Source organism: Lutzomyia longipalpis, chromosome 4 (genome assembly GCF_024334085.1).
Source record: "Lutzomyia longipalpis isolate SR_M1_2022 chromosome 4, ASM2433408v1".
NCBI lineage: Eukaryota > Metazoa > Arthropoda > Insecta > Diptera > Psychodidae > Lutzomyia > Lutzomyia longipalpis.
In genome coordinates this window covers 2,062,146-2,088,781 of record NC_074710.1, presented here as the reverse complement: position 1 = coordinate 2,088,781, position 26,636 = coordinate 2,062,146, and the positions used below count along the sequence as shown (strand labels likewise).

At 35.3% G+C, this 26,636-nt stretch overlaps 1 protein-coding gene and 1 long non-coding RNA gene across 2 annotated transcripts in view; one reads left to right on the top strand and one right to left on the bottom strand.

The window, feature by feature from the left end:
• The window catches only part of LOC129795678 (uncharacterized), a 115,727-nt gene that overhangs the window by 66,536 nt on the left and 22,555 nt on the right, over positions 1-26,636 (bottom strand). The window contains exon 3 of the mRNA XM_055837144.1: positions 4,271-4,316. Coding sequence (XP_055693119.1) covers positions 4,271-4,316 — 46 coding nt within the window. The remainder of the gene's footprint in view (positions 1-4,270; positions 4,317-26,636) is intronic.
• Positions 116-657, top strand: LOC129795772 (uncharacterized). The gene is made up of 2 exons (XR_008751147.1): positions 116-373; positions 477-657. It is a non-coding gene; the product is annotated as an uncharacterized LOC129795772 (long non-coding RNA).

Below are 26,636 nucleotides of genomic sequence, written 5' to 3'. Positions count from 1 at the left end.
CTGCGCGGGATGACTTGCATCATTGGGGAAAGAAGGTTTGTTCCCACGGGACTGGTTTCTTGCTCACACACTGACAAGTACCGCTTCCATTGGAAAGTTGGTTGGCCTGCCGATCAGCTGCATGACACACAGCAGCAAAAAATCTTCACAACCATCGGACATTGCACACACACAAACCATCAGCGACTCTTGCACTCTCTTTGTGTCGTCTTCATCTTTAGTGATTTGGATGCCAGCACAGTGTTTAGTCGTTTTTATCTTGCTCTATGTAGTTTTGCATGAATTTTTCTAATTTTTATTGTGATGTGTCTTTTTCTGAGGTGGGAAATTTATTTCCTACAGTTTTTTGACAAAAAAACAGCCCCATGCTGATGTAAGTTGCTTTAAAAGAAGAAAAAAATTTTGAAGAATTTTGTAAATTTTTTCCCGTGAACAAAACTTTGTAACGCCCAAATCATTTCTTTTCCATGTAATAGAGCCTGAAGAAGCCAATAAACATTTGGCGAAACGCGTCGCTGGATAGCATAAATGCTGTTTTTTCTTTCCTTTTTCTGACTGCGTACACCGATTGAAAAAATTCAACAAATTACAACAGTCGTGAAATATTCTACAATTAAAATTACCTTTAAAAGAAATTAAATTACAAAATTGAGGTAACTTTAATTCTTATTAGTTTCAACCAACTGTATTTCAACCATGTGGACTTACAAGAAAACCAGATTTAACACCCAACTTCCAGAAACCATCCACTCCACCAACATCTTTCCTCTGCAATGGAGTGCATCAAAAGTTTCTTTCTTGTGTAGAAAATTTTCAAAAGTTCAACTTTTGCACAACACTTTTCCTTTAACATCATTTTAAATTAGATTGGCAGAGATTGGTACACTTGGGAGTGAATTGGAAGTTGATGTATTTGGTTTGTGTTGGAGGGTAGACGAAGAAAAGTTCCTCTTTGCGAGACACATCCGCCATCAAGTCCGCCATTGAGGGATGCAAAATAGTGGAAATTCATGAATATTTGAAAATCTGACGGAGGAAAATTTCAAATCAAACATACTCTTTCTCTTTTTCCCCTCTACCATGGGATGCCCCTGCGTCTCAGGAAACTTCCATCCAAAAGGGTGTTTCGGGGTGTTCTTTGTCGTGAATTCTGTGTGTGTGTGTCGCACGAGGCCCCTTTTGCAAATGGGGTGGCGGGAAAAAGAAGCGCTAGTGATGGGGTAGCTGAGGGAGCAATATGAATACGAATGGTTGTTCAGTTATGCAGAATTTGCATATTTATCATCAACTTCCTATGTACACAATATCTGTGAGTGGGAAATACAAAACATACAGCCGCCAGAAATGGTGGTGGCATCCCCCATCCACTCCCACATCATCCCTGGCAATATTTGTTTGCTCTCAAACGTGACACCACACACTCCTCCATGTCACTTTTACGGTGTAAAATTTAACATTATATTGCAGACCCGAGGATGATGCCCCCCATGAGAAGTAGAGCGGGGGCTTTTGGGCGAGAGCAGTGTGGCCAGCAATTCTATGGCGGATTTTGCAACAAGAGCTGCATGTTGCCACTTTTTACCCATGTCTTTTACTCTCTATGAAATGCATGTTTATCGTTTTATGCTACACCACCATCCCTCCTTTGCATAAATATGATGTGAGATTCATGATTTTCCAAACAGCCAAGCATGTCAAACATCTCGACCAAAACTCCTCTTGTTTGCCTTTCATTTCCATTCTACTGGATGAGCTTTTTCCACCAACCAGGGGGTGTATTTTGTGAGAGTCTTGTGTTTGCTCCATTTCTCTTTAAATTTCCCCTGACAGACACTTTTAACGCACAAACTGCAAAATATTTTACTTTCAACACGCGCCTCGAGGTGTTTTCTTGTACTTTTTTTTCTCTGACAATTCGTCAAATAAGATGATGGAGTTGAAATCTTGAAAATTAAAGATGTGAACAAACTTTTTTGATATAAGAAAACTAACTATGAAGGATTTTGAAAATTAAATTCGTTACAATTCTTCAAGTTCTTCGAAGTCTTTTAATTTATAAGAAGTAATTTGAGATTTTCCTTTAACTTTGGGGTAAATTCTGATAGAAATCTTTTCTTTTTCTATTCTTACAATTCCTCAGTTATAAGATTTTTGGTATTCTGGGAAAAAACTTATAAGATTTTAACATTTTATTTCTTTCTTTAATAGGATTTTCACTATTTCTGAATATTTTCCTGAATAACAAATTCTTTGATATTCTTATAATGAATAGCAAAAGAACAATTTAAAAATATAAACTGTAAAAATCTCACAATAACTTTTAAATAGTTCGAAAAGAAAAGATTTTTATCAGAATCCACCCCTTTCTTGTAAGTTTTCCATGTTTCATTTCAAACCAAACAATAAATTGATTTTTCTACGAGAATTTCAGTTTACTACCTGGAAAGCTTTCTTGACTTTTCTTTTCCTTTTGGAAAAATTATCATTGCAATTTTAAATTTAAAATAAAAAAAATGGCTCAACAAGCCCAATTTTCCAGAGAATTTTCCTTCTAATCCCACCTCATTCTCTACAAATTGATTTACGCACAATACGGTCATCTAATGCCATCCTCAACCCACTAACTCCACCTTCAAAGTACCTACCTACACTCCTTTTGCGCACCGTTGCCCCTAAATGGGCATGAGCTTGATTCCCATTTGAAAAAAAATGGGAATTAATTTCCATCCCAGGAACCTTCCTCCGGTACTGAATGATTGAGAATGAAACGTAAACGAATTGTGATTTTTTTTCATCTACACCGGGAAAGGAAATTAATGTGGAAATGGGGCGCAGAGGACAAAAGGAGCTTCAAAAGCTCGCCTTTTGCAAATGAGATGCTACACAGAAGAGGGAAAAAAGAGCTTGTGGGGAGACGTTGAACAAAACATTCTTTTTTATGCGGATGGTTTTCTTTTTGCAATACGACGTGACATAAAATACCACACCATCGTGACTTTTGTGTAGATTATTTTCTCCTGTGATTATGCTATGTTTTATTTTTTTTGTGAGAAAATATGGTGCGATGTGAAACTGAGGACTACGCGAATGGAAGATGGAGGGAAAGACAATGAGGAGGAATTGAAGTGAATTTTCATGTATTTATTTTTATATTAAGTGGGGTGTTGTCAGGGTAAGATGAAGAAAATGCGTGGGGAAGATTCCTCAGAGGAAATCTCCTTATTATTATCATAGTTTGTCGTACGTCCGAAATGTACATTTGCGGGGGACCCTTGAAGATGACACAAAGTGGTTGAGAAAGTTTTGACTTTGTACGTCTTCTGTGAAAAACAACAAGAGCTTCATGGGAGAAAGTTTAAACGAAAACTGACACAGAAATCCACTTTTCCGCTTCTAATAAACTTTCCCATCATTTAGAATCCTCATGAGGAAGCTTTCACTTAAGAGATTTCCCAATATGAATATTTATTAACTCTTAAACAATTAATTTAGAAACGAATCATAGAGAAAGCTCTATTTATGACAGTGAAGATCAGGGCTAATAAAGTCAGTAAAACATTTTAAAATAGAGATACTTGTTAAAATTTTTTGGTTGCTTTCTTCACCAGTGAAAAGCTAAAGAATCAACCTTTCAAGACATTTTTTTTATTCGTCAAATTAATTCCTTTATAGTCGACATTTTGCATCAAACTTAGGAAAAATAACGATTTTTTAAAGATAAAAATCTTAGAAGTATCTCAAATTACAACGAGAATGTTCTATTCACTAAAATTGCCTCAAGATTTTGGCGAAAACTAAAAGACAAAGAGCTTAAAAAAGCTCAGAAATTTTCATCAAGTTTTAACAGCGATAATGTGAGAAAAAGCTCCCATAAATACGATCTATTAAAAAGATTAAAAATAGTTTATTTTTTCTTGTGGAATCATCTAGATTTAGACTAAAACTGATTGGCTGATATAGCCCCAGTCTCCTGTACATTTAATATTTAACTGAAAGTATTTGATTTAATTCATCAGTAGCTATATACATATATTGGGCAATAAAATGCAAAGTAGGTATATCTAAATTTCCCAATAAAAACACCCCCATCGCAGAGGGGTGTAAATGTGAATGAAAATTCAACAATAAAGATTTTTCATTTCACTAAAAAACCATCTCGAAGGAATTAAATGTTATTCCTTCTTCTTTTACGTTTTTTTCTTAAATTTGTAATAATCGTAAAGAAAATGGGATATTCTTTTTCACAACTTATTTTAATTAAATCACTCACCTGCTGCTGGAGACAACTTCGTCACGACGCCCCAACGAATTTTCCACTGCAAAGAGAAGAAAAAAAGAAGGAATCTCATTACAATTTTCTTCCTTTCTAAAATTTAATACTATTGCAAATTATTTTGCATTTCTTTCCAATTAAGAGTTGTGCACAGAATGGTGCAGTGTGCTCGTCCTATGGGGTCTCTGTGTACTTTTTTTCTCTCACTCTTGTGGAAATCAGTGTAGAAAAGCTTCATGGAGCATCAATTAAGTGCAACATGAGCTTTTATTTCAACACCCCATATAGCCTCTAATGACTGAATGGAATGTTTTTTACACAGGTACTGTTGTAGTGAGAATTTTCTCCTCTCCCCTCGCCCCAATATGTAGCCCCCATTGCAAGTGGCTTTTGTAATCTAAACACCGTGTGATGGAGATTTTTGGCATTGAATTGAAATTTTTGGGTGCTAAAAATCGCAAACAAAACCTCAATGGGTAGACATGGTTGGGAATTTCATCACATTTGAGCTTTCACAGAGATTTTTTTTCAACCCCTTATACAGAGTGGGTGTGGGGGTGTGTTTTTTTGCACACACTGGGAAAAACCCTCTGAGTGTGTGCACACAAAAACGTCATGAATAAGTTGAAACCACGCATCATGCTGCCAGTTGGGTAAAGTTTGTAGCGCCATTTCATGTTAATTAATTAAATTTGATGTCATCGTACCAATTTTCATCACTCTGTCTCTATTTGAGGAGATGTCGACAGAAAAGCTTTTTCGCATTTAATTACAAAATTCTGCAACAGGCGGTTCAATGTAGTTTTTCATACGGAAGGACCTACCCTTCATTTTCTCTATATATAGCATGTTTCCGTTGTGAGGTACACCGATAAAAAGCACTTAAGACTCCCCGTAAGCTTTGCAGTGTATTAAACGTAATGAATATTCGGAATTTAAGGGGGAAATATTCTCTTGAAGCCAAGGGGTGTTTACCTGGTGAATATTTTGGTATTTTAAGCGAATCATCCGAATATTTCCGAAGATCTGAATATTTGACTTAACATAAACATCTTTTGCCAAAAACCTAACAACTCAAAACCGAAAAAAAAAAAACAGAAAACGTAGCTAAGACTTTTTGATTTGAATTCAGTCTTTTTTGGGTTGAATTTACTACTTTTTTACAATTAATTTGCGTTTTTTCGGTTTAAATTTAGTCCTTCTTTATGCTTTAATGATTTTTTTTTAAAGTTTTGTTCCTCAATCTGTGCTGTTTTGGGACTATAAACCAAATATTAATCGGCTTGAATTTATTTTTAATTTCTGAGTTGAATTTACTACTTTTTAGCTTAAATTTACAACTTGTCAGCTTGAGTTTACTATTTTTAGGTTTGATTTAAAAGTTTTTATGCTTAAATTTATCATTCTTAGACTTATACTTATATTTGAATTTCCTTGGCGAATAATCCGAATATTTCCGAAGATCCGAAAAATTTCATTCAGATAAACCCTCCTTGCTTAAAGCTTTTTAAGAGTCGGAATAATGCGAATTATCTGCCAATTTTCTGCCAATTATTTGCCAAAATATCGAGATATTTGGCAAATGCCTCTCCCCTTCTTTTTAACCCCTTCGCGTCGTGAAATTCCCAAAAAATCAAGCTCTAAAGCTTTAAGAAAAATCACCAAAGAACCTAATCCTAATTTGATTTTCATCCCTTAATTTTTCAATTTCCTTATAAATTTTTGTAAACTTCCTGGTGGATTCTCTTAGAATTTCTCTCTATAAAAGTCCCTCATCTTCTTATCTAAATAAGACAAAAAAACCCTTTATCCGTGAAAAACGCTCCACTTTGTGGGAATTTCACCCCCATTTTTATGCCCTTCCAAACCACACAATAGCAAGTACTTTAGAGGGAAAAAAAGGAGCAAAGAAACTTTAATGCTATTTCGGAATTTAAAATCTATTTTATATATAGGAAGATGGTGATATATACAAGATGTTTAGAGATGCTCAAGAGTTGAGTTTTAGGAATGAAAAGAAGCTTTTTCGGGGTTTTCTCGTGGAGTTTTCTCTCATCTCTTCCCTCTAACCATCTCCCTTTATACTTATCTTTCTGTCTTACCCATTTGAGCGGGCGGGGGCGGGCATCCATTTAGACGGAGAGCTCTTTTCTGTGCCACACAGCAATCGAATGGTTGTAACTTTTCGAATTACGTCCATATAATCTCCTTCCTGAGATCTCCTGCCTCTATGGGAGCGCCCCACATACAGAGGATTTTCCTTGGGAAAAGAGAACGAACAAGATTCTTCGGATTTTATTCGCCTCTTTCCTTCTCTTCTTTCCCTCCAGAAAAGAAAAATCCCTCCGAGGGAGGGGTGAACGTAGCAGCACCCATAAGGGTGGAAATGGCATCCAAGTGTTGCCGCATGGACGAGTAAACCATTCGCATTTCATCCCAGCTTTTGAGGAAAACTTGTCTATATAAACCATTTAATAAGAGGATGAAATACACAAACAACTAAACTTTGAGTTGTTCTTATGGATTAAATTTTACCCAATTCACGTTAATTCCCCTTTTCTGCCCACTTCATTTTTTTTTCTTCTTCCTTTCGTCGTAACTCTGTAAATATTTTTGCAGATAACTTATTTATTTTGCAACAATCAACCCCGTCCTCTCGCGGGAAAATTCTTTTAGTATTTCATGAAAATTTGCAAGAGCCAGGTCTTTGCAGAGTCTGGCAAGAGGAAGACGTCAACTGTGGAATGGGGATGTATTCATTTTCTTTGCATAGGGAATGTGAAAATGCAGGAGAAACTGTTGCTATACTTCGAATGAATTTTTCTTCTTTGGCCATTTAGGTGTTTTACACAGAGAAGGGCAATTTGTATGTCTCGAAAATATATAAAATGAAGCCCATGTTCAAAGGAAAATTAATAGGTCTCTATCTCAGGTATACAACTTAAAAATTCGCTTAAAATTGAACAAAATTTTGCCTGATGTTCAAAATTATTTTGCTTTTAAGAAAATAATTTTATGTTAATTAATTTAATTGAAAAACCATTAATCAATGATTATTCATTTAACAAAAAAATTCAAAGGAAACACAGACAAGAAATCCTTGAAATTTCAAGAATTTCTCCTGAAATTTTAAGAATTTATTCTGAAATTCCAAGAATTTCTTCTAAAGTTTTACTTTTTTTTTGTAAAAAAAGAATTTCTTCTGAAATGTTTTTTTGGAAAATTACTTTTCCACCGTTTAGCGTCGGAAATTGAATCTCAGCCCAATTTTCCGAAGAAAATTAATTTTCGAAAAGCTTTTGTAAGCACGCACGTCGGCTTCCAACAATATCTTCTGAATGTTTAAGAAGTTCTTTTGAAATTTCAAAAACTTCTAAACTTTTCAACGGTTTGAATGAAATTCTTAAATATTTTTCATATTAATAAATCGTGAAAAAGGACGAAAACACCAAGAAAAATATACATAGGTACATACATATATGGGAGCAAATCTCATACTTGCCTTGTCTCGGTCAAGTAAAAAATATTTAGCATCAAGAAAAAAAATTCTTTTCTAATTATAATAATTTCAAAAATCCAGAGCAGCAAAATTATTATAAATTTTCATACAAAAAAAAACGAAAAACTAATAATCTCAGAGTTTTCAATCTAAAAAAAATATTTTTTTTATCTATTAAATCTTGAAAATCTTTTACACAGAGTACCCCAAAAAATATTTTAACTCCTGAATTTGTAAGAAGAGAAAAAAATGTTCAAAGAAATTAACACAATTGTCTTATTTTCAGTTTCTTCATCTCCTTACTGGCCGTTTAAGCTTACGAAGAAGCCTTTCATTCTCACATCAGTCTTATTTTTCAACAAACATCTCTTCTGGTAAATTAAGGAATTTCCACTTCAATCCTAGTTTGATTGACGTGAAAATCCTCATTTTCTCCTCTGGACACAAACATACAACACTACACGGAATCCTTGTTGTAGAGATTTTAGCCTCCGCATCAGGCACACTCCTTACAAAGTCCCAAAAGTAAGTCTGGGTGAGTGTAAAATAAATCATTGGAAAATTGTTTTGGTGTATCACATGAGTAGCAGACTCTAATTGTTGTTTAATTCTTCCAAAATGCGGGGGCGGCATATCAGTCAAAGTGTCTTGTTTTGGGGATGAGTATAAACTTCCTTCGTGTTAGTCTCTTCCGCACGAGAAATTCCTCAAGTTTTGCTATCCTTTCTCAACAGCATAAATCCCAGCTTTTCAGTGCGGCAACACTGAACATAATGCCAAAGATTCCTCAAGCTCTGTTGGGGATTATTCTCCATATATATCATGGAGGAGTTGCTTTAAGAATTTTTCTATCACCGCTCAGGAAAAGTCGGTTAGTACGAATTTTTCTGTTCACTGTATAAACTCACCCCTTGGCTGAAAGATGACATCATCGCACAGTGTGCACTTTATCTCCCCTCTCAGATGTAATTTTTGGATGTTAACACGGGGGTGGATGAGTTGGGGGGGAATGTGTCAGCGGATGGTATACAAGAGATGATAGATAAGGCATGTGATGGCAGACAGAAGGTCAATATTTGAATTCATCCAACGATTTTCACTCCCCGTTTTCACTTTTCCGCCACTTGATGAGGGTTGGCAAAAAAATGCAGAGAAAATGCACAGAAAAATTCCTCAACTTCACATCAAAGGCCTTTTGGACACTGTGTCCCAATTCAAACGTCCTTTGCGGGGATTTCAATCTCAAAAATATTTACTTTTATTGATTTTCATTGGATAGAAGTTCATATCAATCATTTTATTGAGGAAAATTAGACTAATTGAGAGATTTTCCACGATTCATCATCAAGAGGTACCTCCCTCAAAGAACAGAAGGGAAAGTAAATCACGCGAAAATCCATCAAAAAGTATATAAAACTTCTTCATTTATTTCTCATTAAATAATTTCTGCAAGTCTCCATTTATTTCCTCGCGCTTGAATATCTTAAAGTACACCCTATAACTATGTATGTACATATATAAATAAAGCGAGGACTTGTTCCTGGATGGAATCTCCTTTCAACTCATTACTTCAAATTGCCATTAATAGAATTAATTTACCATCCCGACTGTATATTTTCTTCGTTCGGTACGATAATTGTTAAAATCACAAGCAGAAATATCGTGGAATTTTAATTAATACGCACCCACCCCCTCTTCTCTACCCCATCCCTTCAAGGGACTTCCGCCTGTGCTGTACAAAAAGTTCCAATAAACATTTTGTTGTGGAAAAATGTTTAAAGTTGCAAAAATCACGAATTTATGCAAAATTGTGCAAAAATTGATATAAATGAGCACCCCCAACATCCTCTTGGGAGGTATTATAGTGAAATTCATCCTATGGGGTAATTGATAAAGCATGAGCTCCCCACACACATGGGGGTGCAAGAGAGTGGGAAAAGTCATGTTGTACATACAGCTTCAGGTATTCATTTCTACCCCATTTCCATCTCACCCCCATGTGGAATGCTTTGTAATTGCCATGGAGCAATTATACTAACTCCAAAACCACCACCCCCGTATTAGATGCATCAACCCTGCGGATGGCGCACACGAATTAATCGACATCATGTGACAAGGCATCAAGTTGATGTTTGACGTGTGTGTGTGTGTGTGTGGGAAGGGGTGGAAAAGCTGGGAAATTTCAGAGGAGAGATTCCTCTCTAGGGACGACTCCATTGCGACAAAAGCCACCGAGGGTTCACACAATTCGCATTTAATTTCACTTAAAATCCCACCGCATACAGCTCAAATGTCTCATATGAATGGGGATAATTACACATGAAAATTTGCTACACTACACCGTGGCAAAGAACAATGAAATAGGGCTTTTTGTGGGCTGTGTAGGGAGGGGTGAGTGGGTAAGGGTGGTGGCTAAAAGGACTGCAATCACATCAGAGGCTTGCAAATTCCTTTTTTTTTAAATACTGAAGAAAGAGCCTTATATTATTAATTTAGGATGATTTCCCCATTTAAATTATTCTCAAATTGATTTTTTTTATTAAATGCAGCTTTGTTGAAAAAATTAACCCAGATATGCCCAGGAAATTTTTGAATTTTTTGTAAAGACACATTTCAAAATCGTCCGAAAATTCAATTTTAACTGAAATTCTTAAAATTTTAATTCAAAAAATCTTTTTTTTCTCTAACCGAATTCATTGAACTTTTATCCCTTTAAGGTTTTTTGGGTCATACGCTGACCCAAACGTGAAACGTTTTATTTTTTCAAGTATTTATGAATGTAATTGTTTTTCCATGTTGCAAATGCATCAAATTCACGCATAAAGGGTCAGAGAAGACGTTTTGAGTGAAAAAAGTCCTCTAAAAAAATTAATAGAATAAAAATCGCGATAAAAGAGCGCAGGTTTCAATGTTTTTATGTTTCACGTTGGACGTTAAAGGGTTAACCCTTTCGCGTCCAGCGTGAAACATAAAAACATTGAAACATGCGATCTTTTATCACGATATTTATTCTAAAAATCCTCTCAAAAGACATTTTTCAGGAAAAACGTCTTCCTCAACTTCTACATGAATTTCTAGTATTTGTAACTAGAAAAAAATAATTAAATTTATAATGACTTTAGGACATTTTAATGTTTCACGTTTGGGTCTACGTATGATCCAAAAAACTTGAAAGCTTTAAAAAAAAAGTTAAAAAAAATAAATTATGATATTTTACGCACTCAAAAGGATGAAAATTGCAAGTCAGACAGTTTTAGGAAATAAGAAATTAAGTTTTTTAAAAGGTTTTTAAGAGTTTCTTAAGTTTTCTAATGCAAAAGTTAGGATTTTTTAGGAATATCTAACTTTTTCATAAGAAAAACTTAAGTTTCCTTCAATTTTCTTAAGAGAAACTTGAAATTTCCTAAATCAGGCTGAATCAGGTTAAATGAATATTTTTTGAAGATTTTTATGAATTTTTGATGCCCGAAGGTGTTTAGGAAAAATCTTTGAAAATTATGCATTAAGCACAATTCTGCCTGACTTTAGTAATTTTAACTTTCGGTTAAGAAAACTTAAGACATTCCTTAGAAAGTTTAAGAAATCTTAAGAAAATATTTTAAAAAAAAACCCTAATACTGGGCCTTATTCAGCGACCAAGAAACACTTGAAATCTTTAAATTTTGCATTGAAATTTCAAGCGAATTTCAAGGGTTTCTTGATCGCTGAATTAGGCCCACTGTCCGACTAATGAATTTCACTCAAAATCAACAAAGAAAATATTCTAAGTATGCTAATATGGAAAAACCAGGATTAAAGAGAAAAACAGAATAAAAAATAAATAAATAAAATAATTTAATTAAAACAAAGAAAAATGGAAGAAAAAAATCTCATTTTCACTATTTATCAGCCCCTTGCCAGAATTATAAGATCATTTTGTCAATTCCACTAAAGGGGCACGCATTTCGTAAAACCACCCCCAACCACTAACACCCTCATGTAATGCAGAGAGCACCAATTATGTGCCACTTAAGTTAATTGTTGTATGAATGATTGCGACGACATTGCACTACCCTTAGCACAGCATTTCTCTTCAAAACCTGTCTCGTCTGTCTCGGATTGTTTTGTTGTATATTCACTCATAGAAGGAGAACCATTACTCACCACCCCCGCAAATCCAACTTCTTTCGCTGCATCTCTCCACCAATTTGCGTAATGCATCTCAATGCGAGTTTGTCGGTTCGCGACGTAAATAATCGCATAAGTTGATCAAAATTGAAATTTAAGCTGCATCCCAATGAGACAAAAAAGAAGTGGGTGGATCGTTGGGGGTGGAGAGATGCCACGAGTACTGTATGTATAGAAAATTTAACTCAATTTGTGGGCTAGCGGAGACGCGATGCGGTATGCCCGAGAGAATTGTCTAGTAGACGGTTTTGTAATTTAATTTTATCGTAAACATTGCGCGCTATATCAATGCTTGTCGTTGTCATTAAATTGCAATCATTCGTGGCTGCAAAAGAAGGCCCAAAAAAAAAGAAGATAAAATCAGAAGGCAAATCTTGTGGTTTCTTTTGTCTGGCAGTTTAAGAAAATTGAAAGGAAATGGTATAAATGGTGGTGATAGGAATTTAAGGAAAAGTTAAAGAGGAAATCCGAATTTTCCTTTTGATCCACAAAAACCACCCCTTTGTTCTTCCTGAGATATGAATGTACGTTTTAGTATATAATTTAAGTCTGGAAAATATACTGAATAATTTGGATAATTTCTTGTAAATTAGGGTGGACTTTTGAAGCACGTAAAGACACAAAAGGAAGTTACGCGGAATGTTCCGTGTGGGTTCCACCCTCTCCCCTAGACATTTATGAATTTTGTATGGGGAAAATTGCGTGCTGGAGGGAATCATGTCTTTTATCTCAAAACACACTGGAATTTTATTAAATAATTTAACAAAGTCCGGGGAAAAACTTTAAAGCCCCTACCCCCCAACGTTACTTTACAGTGCGCTTTTGATTTCCCGCGCGCACACAAAAACGGAACTTTCTTCACATTTCAAACTCCAAAATGAAAAATTTCCCGCCCCCCGTTGAATGGGGGGCGATTCAACGTTCCACAAACCAATCGGGCATGAACATCAATTAAACCATCGCAAGTATGGTGGAAGTTGGAAGAACTGCAAAATTTTTATTAATTCACTATTAAACCCTCTTTGTGGAGAAAGTTTTCCCCAAGAGCAGTGGACAAATTGCCTCAACAGTGGTGGTTTGTGTGCGAGATTGCAGTGAAGGAAAGGAGTTCAATTACATTGGAGTAAAGTGTGTTGGTTTGATAGAAAAAGTTGTTTTCCACACGGACGATGGGGAAGAAAAATCATATTAATAAAATAAGTTTTAATTGGAATTTGGTGATACGTTTATTGACTTTCCCTCCCGCATCGTAACTTGTTTTTCCACCCAATCGTCTCAATATCAAAGTTCTTTTCCCTATAGCCCGTAAGTTGTGGAATGGCGAACATCCCCCCTTTGAGAAACTATTCCTCAACTTACGCGTGCACTTGTTGATGTTGATTTAACCCTTTGAGGGGCAAGTAGTTGATTTTTCATAATTAAATTGAATTTTCTTGATAATATATTTTTGAAAGTTTTCTTTGAATCGAATCGATTTTTTTACATTTCTTTTTTTATTTTTTTTTTTACTAATTCTAGTTCAAAAATATAAAATTTTTTTATTTAAATTCATAAAAAGTTTTATCAAACGAAAACATTCTGGTCCTTAAAGGGTTAACGCTCAAGACTCGTAACAAATATAGGAAGAAAACTTCCCCTATCATTATACTTCACTTACATTGATTTTTTTCTTTCGCGAAGTCAATTAAATTAAATAATTTCCGCGGAACTTGTTTTGGACAGTTTACAATCTAAGGAATTGTCTTTCGGGTTTCTTATGTTCCGCGGAATTTGTTTAGAATTTTTTACGATCTACGGAACTTTTCTCTGGTTTTTTTTTTATGTTTTCAGTTACACCTTATGCGCAATTTGTTTCTTATTTCTCATGTTTCGATAAATTAATTTCGGATTTCTTGTTTCTTGTGTTCCGTATAACTATTTTTGTATTTTTTTTCACGTTTCGTTAATATTTTCCTAATCTTCTATATTGAAAAATTTGCATTAAAATAGGTCAGAAAAAGACAAATAAATTCAGAATTGTTTCAACAACAATTAAATACTTCTTATTAAATATTTTACTAATTTCTAACAAAAGAAACAAGCCAATAAGCAATTTAATTACAAAATCCCATAAAATACAAGCAAAACGTACAAAATCAGAAATTTTGCCATTGAGTGCAACAAGAAATCCAATGGAGAGCTGTCAAAGTAAATGAGTTCCATTGATCAAACCGAAAAGGGGATGAAAAGTTGTGTCAGAAAGTGAATTTCTCCCCCCAAAAGTTTCTGAAAACGTTGCAATTTATTGCAGCGATCAAATGGAATTAACCCCTTGAGTTGAAATGATTCAATTTCCCACCCACATTTTGGTGAAAATGTGATTATATACTTTCACGGAACTCGCATCCCCTCGTCTAAATTCCACTTTTGCGACTCCTGTGTACAAGAATCCAGCCGCAATGGTGCGTGATCCATGCACAAACATCGAGAAATTTCAACACGGCGAATGATGTACAAATATTTTCAATTCATCAACATTCAACCCCTTTGATCATCCCTCATTGAAATAATTTAGCAATTTTATTGCGTCCTAACAGATGTTTTGACTGGGAGGGAGATATTCTTCAAATAACTCCGAATTTTTCAGTGGATTTGAAGGGAAATTTATCCCACATATTCCTCCCCTATTTAATTTTTCTGCCAACCCTTCAGTTTTTTGCTTACTGCAATTTCTTTCCCCAAAGATACTTTAATCCTGAGAATTTGAGGTGATTGTAGAGACTTCTTGTGGCAAACAGAAAGAGGGCAAAAATTCAAAAGGAAAAAAAAATGTCAAGAAGACTACCTCGGATGACTTTAACACTGAATTAATCGAGTTCACAAGAAGTAGCGCCCAGCACTCCATGAAATTAACCACAATGCAGAGGATCAAATTTCATCCCTCTGCGGGAAAATTTCTACAATTTCTCATTTTCCTCTCTCTCTCTGACTTTCTCACTGTCTCTCATTTCCTAATAGACTCGCTATATTCTCGCACCAGAGTGTGCTAATTATGGCGTGCGAGGTAGTACTTGTGAGCTTACAAAGTTCCCTCTAAAGCTGCGATAAAAAAAATCCCCCAAGATATATTCTTGCTAAAAAAAAGTTCTTCTGAAACTTTAATTCGCTTTCACACCAACATTTTTTTCATCCCCTCTAAAATTAATTCCCTCATCCCCCTATAGAATTTATGCAAAACCACAGAAAGTTACAATGCAACTCCCCAGAAGCTCATAAGAGGCTTTTTAATATTACCTAACATACTTTTCCATCGCTTTCATGCGCGAATATTGCTTTGGCGAAAAGCTTTTCGCGTGGGTGGATGAAGTGTAAACTATCCTTGAGCTTTCATGCGGTAAAGTCTTTGGAAATTGTCTCGCGAGAACAACACCTTCTGCATTGATAATTTTATTTACGGCACAGCCCATAATCCCTCCGAAAAAAAAACACATCTGCCATTGTCATTTATAATTAAGTTTAACGGCAAAAATTAGAGGTGTGGGAGTGCAAAAAAGTTTTAGCGAATGGCAAAATAAGTCATTTGAAATTCAAGACATATCTCGCTGTGAGTTGTTCACTTCTTTCGTAACTTCTTCACTTTCTAACTTATTTTCTTCGTGCGAATTGTGAGATTTGTAAAATTTGTTGCCAAGGGGCATACACGTCTGTGGGGATATTGTAAGTTAAACCCTGGGTATGTATAGTATATATAAATATCTCGAATGTATTCGAAATTTAATGAAACTTCTTGAAATCTTCATCTTCACTCTTAATATGAAGTTTAAAATTTAATTTTGAATTTTTAACGCGAAAGAATTAATTGAATAGAATGAGTTTACAGTCAAATTTTATGAAGATATATTAATTACTAAAGCCATGGACTAGAGCTTATTGATGATTTTACATTCGGATTAGCAGCTTTTATCGATTTATTTGTCTGACAGAACGTTTCTAACGTTTAACGCTTCCATTCAATCGTTTCACAATTTATTTCAAAGTTTGATGTTTCATTTTCAACATTTAATTTTTTTTAAACGTTCGACGATTCTTTTTGAACGTTGAAGGATTCCTTTCTAATATTTGTCAATCAATTTTTAACATTTGACGTTTCTTTAATTATTTTAAAGTGTTCTATGGATTTTTGTAAAGTTTGTCAAGTTTTTCTTACGTTTTTACATTTCATTTTAATTTTTTTACGGTTCCTTTCAAATACTAGACATTCCTATGCTGAAGTTTGACGTTTCTTTTAAGACGTTTGACGTATTTTTTTAACATTTGATATTTAACTTTTTTTTTAACGTTTTACATTTCTTCTCTAACTTATAACAGTTCCATTCTAATGTTAGTTTTTTCCTATTCTAACAAAATAGAACTGGAAACAGAATTTTAAGTCTTTTAAATAAAGTAATTTTTAGTGTTCTCATGAAGAACTCAAAAGTGCCTGAACTGTAAAAATTGTACGACTCATTCCATAAATTTTAAAGCCCTCAAAATGACTTTCTCTGAAACCAAAAACACACTGTGAGATAAAATGAATGATAAAGTCAAGAAAATTGATTTAAAATTTGCCCTTTCTCCCCTAAAATCTTACTACGCAATTCCACTTAAAAATCCCCTTGGTTTTGTCGAATCTCTTTTTATGAGGTGAGGTCAACAATATTGCATTCGGTCGTGTTTGCAAAGTGTGGCTATGGGGAAGGGACTACACCCCCTCAATCTCATCTTGAAAACAACCCCCGCGCAGACTGAAAATGAAATACGAAATGATAATACAAAATTCAGAGGAATAAAAGTGGAATGGTGTACTTTTGTGCTTTTCTTCTTCCACAATATTTCCTCATTTTCCTCATGCTTCTCCATCCCCCTTCCACACAGCTATATAGCGTGTGTTTTCATGTTGGGGGTGGAGGAGGGCTTTTCACTCGCCACCAAAGTCATGGGAATAAGCCAAAAAGGTTGCCCGCTGGTGGATAAAGAAGGCAAAACCACGAAAGTCGCATTCGGTGGAGTTTTCTTGTGTGCCCCACACTGGTTTGGGGACTAACAAATAAAAACATGAAAGTAGAAAAAGGATATTTGAGGGTGAACAGTGAATGTGGGGAAGCCATAAGAAGGATGAAAATGGATGGAGTTGTACGCGCGAGGGTTGGTTTTTTTTTCTTCTGTGGTGGGCAATAATGATAACAATAATAATTTGAGCATTGTTGTGTGCTACTCTCCATGAAAGAATTCCTTCTTCATTTTTTTCCACTGTTAATGCCACGTCTTCACCCACGCTTATACAAAGGCAGCATAGCGAAATGAACCAAGACATAGAGTTCAAAATTAAAATGGGGAAAGGGAAATGTTGTGCCTAGTTTGGCACGTTTCACGAGGGGGTGGAGGGAGAGGGAGTGTAAAAGGGTTCTGCCGCATGTTTCTCATCCCCCTATTTTGGGTCTGTGCTAAACACAGTCCGAACACCAAAGTTCCCCACCTCGACGGTAATTCTCCACCCTCCCAACCCGTAGTAATACTAAAATATGTATGAACGTCTGCTTCAATCCATTCATCTCCCGCAAAATCGAGGCATGGAAGCTTTCGCGCCGGCACCCCCCGGAATTGTAATCAAGCAATTCCAATGCAACCTTTTCACTCCAATTCCAACGGGGATGATGCCCATTTGAAAAGGGGTTTCAAAAAATATGGCATTACTTCGTCGACACGCAAATGGTCAGGGTTATTTCCTAGGGCGCGTGCAAGTGTCTGGCGGGGGGGGGGGATAGCTCAGGAGAGGCTCCCCCGCACTAAAAGAACAAAACGATTGAAGGGTAGCCCATTCCTTGTGTTACTATAAATGTTAAACATGAATTTATGGCAGTGAGAGCACTTAAAATTCAACAATATGGTGCTAAAGGTCCTTTTCATATCTTCGTCAGCACCACAGGCATACACACATCATCACCCCCCTTTGCCTCCTTTCAATGACATTCGACTTTTACTCTCCTGACTTGAAAAAGTGACGAAGAAAAAAAAAATGTGTCAAGGGGGTGCCGCATGGAATATTTTTATTGCAATCCAAAGGGATGATGGAAGATAAAGGGATTTCAATGGTATCGCGGGGGGGAAGGGATGGATAAATTCATGGGAAGATCGCAAAGGCATCGTGGGGGTGACTTGCAAGAACTACCCCCGAATTTGGCTCTGCTATTTTGCACTTAAATTCCCTTTCAAAAGGAAAATTGAGGGTGGTGGAAATTCTGAAAAGTTGAAGATATTGTGAAAAGATGGAAAATTGAAATTATTTAAGATCTTATTCTTTTTTTATATTTTCAAATGATTTTTTCGATGATTTTTCTACTTCTAATGACTTCTTTTAAAAGTTTATAAAAAGAATTTTTCCTTTATGCTGATTCTTTGATAGAAATAGAAGAAGAAATAAAAAAAAACATTTATAAAACAACTAAAAGAGTAAAAAAAAATAATAAAATTCATAAACACGAAAAAAATATTATAAAAATTAAAAAATTAAATAACAAATACTTCTTCTTAATTGTTGTTCAGCTAAAACATTTAATAAAAAATTATTTTAAATCCTAAAAAGTTTTTTAAAAAATCATTTTTTTATAGAAAACAATAAAATATAGGAATTTTTCAAATCCTATTTTCATGCAAACTTCTACCCCACTAATGGCAATTGATTGGGCCCACTCTAGCTCAATGTGAGGCAATTAAAGCCCCATATAGAACATCCGGAATGCCACTGGGCGGGAATTTTTCTCTTTTTTCCTCTTTTTGGCTAAATTAAATTTTTCCTGCACGCTCATTAATTCAATGCCACCAATGGGGGATGATGGTGTGGGGGTGTGATTTGTGAATTTATAAATGAGATCTCTCGCACACACGCCCCTCCATTAGGGTGTCTTGCACAATAAATTGTAATGAGGTCGATGGGAAAAGTGAAATAGCGTGTTTTTTGGGGGGTGGTTCGACTCCCACCCCCCCCCTCCCACGCCAGGCCCGTCGTAAATAATCGATTAGGAGTGCGAAGTGGATTGAAATGAATTCGATTTTGAACTCGGAGAGCGGCAAAGAGGAAGTAACAAATTAATTTCAACTGTGAATTACACCCCAATGTGGATGGGGGAGGGTCGTCTATACAACACGAGCAAACACCCCTTTCACGAACATGCGGAAAGTGTGTGTAAGGCATTAATAAAATATATCTGAAGCAATATGGTTAAGCTTTGAATACAAGTTTGTATGAAAAGTGGATAAATTCCACGACTAATGTGTTGAAATTTAATATATTAGCATTTTTTTTTAACTGTGAGATCGATTCTGGTAAAAAACTTTTTTTTTTTAAGAAAAGAAAAGATTTATAACAGAATCAGCCCCTATATTGGGAGGCGAGCTTTGAATTTTGGATTTAAGTTTTTAATTCGGCGACAAAGACACTAAATTAATCAAAGTTTTAACATAGTATCAACCCATTGGCGGTGTTAAAACTGTAATAATCAGTTTCTATAGCTAGTAAATCTTTCATTGCTGCGGGTATGAGAATATGAAACTAACCCAATCCCAACATTGTTTCAGAAATTTCTATAATTTTCACAAGTAGCGGTGGGTGTGGGTGGAAATCAATGGTATAGAGCACCACAAGACGCACATTTGGTTTGCATGCAGAAGAGAAGCAACCACCCAAATCCCCGAGAGTATGTGCAAAGGGTTCTAGGAGCGTTGGAGAATTCACCACACGATAAAACACATTATTTGCATTATTATTGCAGACTCTACGATGAAACTAGTACTGATGAACAAACATTATCTTTGCCAGTTAAACAACTTTGTTATTAAGTATTACCTCATCTATGGAACCACTTCCCACCCCCAGAACCCTTCCTCAACCACCCACAATGCCTCATCCCATGAATATTGCATTTCACCAAAAGAGAAAATTTCACCAGACACACGTGATCCTCCCACATGTTCCATGGATATTCAAACCACACTCCCGCCATTCTATTGAGCACTGCGAGCCCCGAAGGAGGTGCACCCTCTCACCCTCGAAAAAGCTCAACTTTGCGGTTACACCACTTCCTCTATGACGTTCCAACAGAAGAGACAATGATATTCTTCCTCCCCTTAGAGGACACACACCCTCTTCATGGCATTAGGAGGTGTTTTGTATTTGAAATGTGATTTATTTATGTTTCTCTCGAAGAAATAAATAAACAAAGAGATTTCCAGCTTCTCTGCATATTGCTAGAAGTGCTTCAGTGTGATGAAATGGCTCTCTCACTTCAAGTTTATTTAGTGGACAGCAATTTATCAGATTTCCAAAATTATTTCATTTTATTTCTTTAGTTTCTTTTTCTGGTTTGAATTTAGTACTTTTTGGGCTTGAATGAAGTACATACTTTTCAGGTTTAAATTTAGTACTGTTTCAAGTTTGAATTTAGTACTTCTTAGACTTGATTTTAGTATTTTTTAGTGTTTTTAGTACTTTTGCCATATTTAGTATTTTCATAGCTTTAGTTTAAAATTTTCTATTAGAATGAATTTAGTACATTTTCAGACTCGAATTTAGTACTTTTCAGGCTCCAATTTAGTACTGTTTTAAGCTTGAATTTTGTACATTTTCAAACTAGAATTCAGTACTTTTTTAGATTTGAATCTAAAATTTTTAAGTTTTTGAATCTAGTATTTTATAGGCTAAGCTTAAATTTAGTACTTTCAGGCTTAAATTTAATACTGTTTCAAGCTTGAATTTAATACTTTTTGGACTTGATATTAGTATTTTTTAGGGTTGAATTTAGTGTGTTTATAGTTTAAATTTAAAATTTTCTACGACATTTTCAGGCTAGAATTCAGTATTTTTTAGGCTTTTGCTCCTCAAACTAAACCTATTTGGGGGCTAAGAACCAAAAGGAATTTTCCTACCAATTTTTTTTTTAATTTCTTTTGGCGAATTATTTGGTTATTTCCAAAAATCAGAATATTTGCATTCAGATAAACACCCCTTGTGGTTGAATTAGTTGCAAATTATCAAATAAACAATTTTCCTCAGCTCTTTTAAGACACTTCATTTAGCAAGAACGACAAGAACAATATTACAAATTCCCACAATAGACAGCAAGCAAATCCTCGAGAGGAGAAAAAACACCTCGAGGTGGTGCAAAATTGCAATAAAAGTTCAACAAGAACACACAAATAATGTGCACAAGTTTCAGCGGGGGTGGGGTGGGTATAATATGGTGTGAAAAACTCAAGAGGGTGAGTTGTTTGCAAATTTTATTTAGCATCTGCTGAACTTCCTCTGTAGTAGCCACTTTCGCCCCAAATAACTTTCCACAATGGAGACAACCCCTGTTGTGTGTGTGCATATCCCATTTTCTCCAACAAAATACACACTTAATTGTGACCTCTTAGCTCCTCTACACACATATTCTATTTGTTTTAATCTCAACTGCAGAGAGAGAGAGAGATAATACTGCAAAAGGAAAATTTTCTTTTCCAAAAAGTTCGCTTTTTGTCTTCAAAATAAACGAAAAGCAAATAAAAAGCGACTTGCAAATAAATTAAAAAGTCATAAATTTTACCCTATTTTTCGCCAAAGACTCAGCATGTGTGTACAACAGTGTATAATGTATGTAATGTGAAAACAGACAGCCCAATTTTCTCATTTTCATGAAAATGGAAGTCAATATTTGTTGGCCAATTAAATGTCTCTGTATTCCGGTATCATTATTCATTCGTATTATTGCCCATCCTTTAAATTATTCCAGCATAATATTAAGGTAGAATTTACATATATCAATGACCTGACAAACCAATCAAAATGTTCTATAAATAGCTGGAAAAATTAATGGGAATGCATTGGAAATGAAATTAAATTTCTTTTGCTACAAAATTTTTAAATTAATTGTGAAAGAAACTTGTTGAAAATCCTTAAATTGAGTCATTTTAAAAGAATTAATTAATTGAGAAATTAAATAGATTAAAAATGAAAATTAATAGCACTTCAAAAAATTCAAAGAAAACATATTAAAATCTCTCATAAAATAATGGGAAAAAATTCTTCAGCAGCTCTTGGGAAGTTTAGGCATAATAAAGAACAAACAATCAAACTGATGAGAACTCCAATAATCCAGGAAATTCCTTGTGAAAAATCCTCAAAATGAAGGGGAAAGCATACTGCCGGAATTGCCGCGGAGAAGGTATTCATTGTGGGTGAGAAATCGATTAACTGTCGCTTTGGGCAAGTGTTGATTGACACGACACACCACATTGCCAATTATTTAAATGAAACGAAAACATATTACCCGCGAAATTTGAGATTATCTCCATGCCATAGGGAGAAAATTAATTAGATGCGCTGTATATGAGGAAATATTATCCCGTATTTATACGAAATGCGGGTGAGACGTCCCGAATATATAACATAGTTTAGGTATAAGCGCACGAAAGCTCCTTTAAAAGCTCCCCCACGCAAGGGAGAGTTTATTTTTTGACAGTCAAAAGCGGAGAGAGATTAATTTTGAGCATCAGTTATTTTTAATTAAATTTTGAACCTCGACGGTGCGTTTATTCGGCACAAACCTCCGTGCACAAATCGTAAAATGCTTCCCGTAAGCTTCCGGGGGTTTTTACTACATAAAATTCTTTTATATATTGTAGTATATTTTTTAATTGAAATACTACACATATTAATCCTCACAAGTTGAATGGAATGATGTAGTTTTCAATTTTTATTTTGACAAAAACTTATTTATGAGGATTTATTTTAAAAGAAAATTGAGAAAGTTATTCATTTTAATCTTTATTTAGGGATGAAAAACATTTTAATTGATTTTCAATTATTTTTTCATAGAAAAAGCTTCAATTTTCACAGAATTTTTATGTTCAATGAACTTTTCAAGTTCTTCAAGTTCCAATTTAACATACAAACTCCAAACTTTTTAGGTTAATTTTTTTAGTTAAATTGTAAGGGTAGAAAAATCATATTAGTGCTGTGAATATTCAGCATAAAACTGAGATTCTTTCAATTTATTTTTCAAGTTAATGTGAGAATTTTCTTTTCTTAAGAAATTACGTGAAAGTTTCTTTGAAATTTCTTTTTGCATTACATCTGGGAAGGAACTTTTCCCAAAAGCTATTCCTTATTAAGGGAAGACATTACTCTTAAAACAATATATCAGTAAATTTAAATCTTCAAGCAGATTGTTCAGTCATTTTGGGTGAACTGAACATTCTCTCAACCCCTTGGAAAAATCTCATAAAATTTCTCCTTTAACCCAAAAGTACCCACATGTTGAAGGACTCCCACAAAACAGAAACCATCTGCGTGATGATGGGGCAAAATTGAGTGGGTGTATGCTATCGTCGTAAAGGGGGTATACCCATACGATGATGTGATGAAAAGTATGCTGTGGGTTGTCGGACAAACATCTGAGAAATGATGTCCATGAGACGCGTTCAAGTCCAGCGCATCCAGAATACCAAATAAACTCTCATGTCTAGGGGTCTATTACAAGCTTCTTGTTTCTCACATCCATTTGATTTGTGGCTACATCGAATGAAGGGACTGATAGTCATCCACCTGGTGCTTCTCCCGCGTGACATCTCAAGATGGGGTGATACGACGCATCTTGTAATTGAGATGAGGACGGGCGGGTGGAGATACACAACAAGATGAAATCCAATAGACACGTCGTATTTCCTGTGTTGATATGAACCGACACCTCGTAACAACATCCAGGTGTTTCATATGGTGATGCATTCATGAGTTCACAAAGTTATATAGAGCATCATAGCTCTCTCTTTCCCTTCATAAGCTCCACCATACTTCTTTACTTTTTCATTGAACGTGGAATGGGGAAGTTGTGGAGTATCTAGAGCAAGAAGCTCCCGCATGAAACAATGGAACAATTTGTTAAGTCCTGGGAGTTTGGTGTTGTTTTGGAATTCTTCGTAACATGCGGAATTTACCCAGGGCACTGCCATAGTGGATAAATAACTTGAAAGTAGTCCATTTGTCTTTTTTAGAGGGGAGTGTGCTCTGTGTGTGGAGTGGATGTAGTGTTCGACTTCCGACCCAGACACCATCCACCCACAGAGCTTAATGAATAATATCTATTTCCCGCCCAAAATGGAAAGCTACCCCCGCCCCCACATCAAGAACAATTCTTACATCGCACAAATGATTACAAAGTCGCTCTGTGTGTTGTTGTCTCATGTTCGATGACGGGGGGGTTGGATGTGCTGTCTGGGTTAAGGGGATAATAACTCAACAAAACAGGTGCGCACATTTACAATAAATTTTCTTCTTTTTACGAATTCAATTTTCTCTCAATTTCTCAATTTTTCTTTTTCTTAAATGATTTAACACACCATTTTCCTTTATGTTTTCTTTTTCCTACTTAAAAGGATTGTTGAGCATTTTTGCCCCACGCGTATTTTTAAGATAATTGCAGCTACATAAAACAAACAACTAGAAATTTTCCAAAACAGAAGAAGTCTTTAGAATCAGCTAAGAATGTTCAACTAACTATTATCAATAAAAAGAATTTTTGTCAAGAGAAAACCCTTGAAAAATAGGATGGATCTTTTAGCCCCCGAACTACTTTTTATTAAATTACTTAAATAAACAGTGGTGAAGCAGAAAAAGATAAAAAGGGATCAGAAATTAAAAAAAAAAGATTAGCACAAAGAAATGAAAGATTTAGAATTCAATCATCAAGTTTTAATGAAAATATATTTAAATTGAAGCGAAATAACCAACTAAACCCTCCCTATACCTATAACATGAAAATATTTTGCAAATTCCATTTTTTTTGGCAATTTTCCGCTTTTCTTATTTAGATTTTTCGTTTTATTTGTATCTAACCATTTTTCATCTATGCAAAAGTCAAAATAGCGGAAAGTTGTTCACCCCTTGATCTGTAAACCTCCCCTTATCATTGTAGAATTTTGTCTCCTCTATTTGAAAGCTCTTTGGGGGTCCCCTTTCCCGTGAAAGTGTACTTAATTCATCCATTTCACTTGTAATTCACTCACACTGCGCTGTGTACCATTCCTCAAGTTTCAACCACTTCCCTCCCCCGTGGATCAGCAGGGACCCCCAAGGGAGCCAGCCCCCCTTCTACACAACTGAAAGCCACGAAATGCTGACAAAATGACTCAGATGGGAGGCACACAAGATGATTTGCATAAATGACATCTTAACGAGAGAGAAAAGTAAATATTATAAAGTTTCTATCGTCGGGGATACATGGCATATATTCCACCCAACCAGCCCCTTTTTGCTACATGATATACTTCCAGACATCTACAATTATTTGCAGGAGTCCTCCCCCAAACTCCCGGTGATGCTGTGCCAAAATGCTTAAGGAGGGGGTGATGGTGGAACAAAAGGGAAAATTTTGGGGAGTTTTCCACACACACACAGTGAATTTTATTCGGGATGCTTCTGTGTAAGCTCCATCACCGTGGAAAGTTACTTAAGGGGAAAATCAAATAAAGAATTTTGCAGACTAATTACTTGGCAAATTTTAGGCCCTCAAGCTCGTGGAATTTCCCGCACCTCCGAAACTTCTCCATCAACTCTTGGGAGCTTTTTTACCGCGTATTGCGTCGGAGGTTGCAAAAATGAATTAAATTTCAAACATTCCCCATAATTAGGTGAATTATTTCAGTATGACGAGAGATACTTCAAAGTACCTACTCTCAGCAAATACCAATTTTGATGGAATTTTATGGCACGAGAGTGGGTGGTGGGTTTTGATTAAAAGCTCCTCTCGCCATGATCAAAAAAGCTCATGAAGGCCACATTTGATGCAACCACAAAATAACACCACAAACACCATTTAAAGGTTTCACATTGAGTTCGATCAATTACTCAAAATTCAAATAGAATTTCAATACAGGGAAGTTTTTGGTGGAAAAAAAAACTTGAAACGTATTGAAGTTTTAATAATAAAAAAATTGTAAATTAACAATTGAAATATCTCCGATTAGCACGCCTCTATCGAAGAGTCGCTTTACTTCAGACTTTTAAGATTTTTTTCAATATCTTTCGAGAGTATATACAGGAACAATTTCTCTCTATGCACGAGAGAATTTCATAAAATATTCCCGCAAACTGATCATTTTCAAACGTAATTTATAAGGTATATAAATTGAGGCAAAGGAAAACTATATAACTTAAAGTAATTAATCTGCTATTAACGGTCAATTGAAGAAAATTAATTTTATTGCACCTTGCCAGTGACAACCTAATTAATTCTTCGATCTTACAGAATCGACAAGCACATTGTGGCAATAAAATGGTGAAGCACATCGAAGAGATACAATGAGAAATTGAGGAATCGATTTGTATTCTGAATCACAAAGCCACAATCAATTGCATGTTTGACTAGCACATAGGTTTGGCTTTCTTCGGTAGGATAAATAGTGCATGGCAATGGGGTATTATGTATTACGGGTATTCATATATAATGTGCTATATAGAAAATTAATTTGAAAACACTAAAGCTGCACCCACAGTGAGAGTCATTAGCGTTGTGAATAATGTTATTGCGGAACGGGGCACGGGGGCCATTGGATCTGTGTGTAGTATGGCCCCATTATTCAGTGAATGTGATGGGAATTATTTAACTACTCAATGCACCATGAATAAATTTCCCCAATGACAAATGC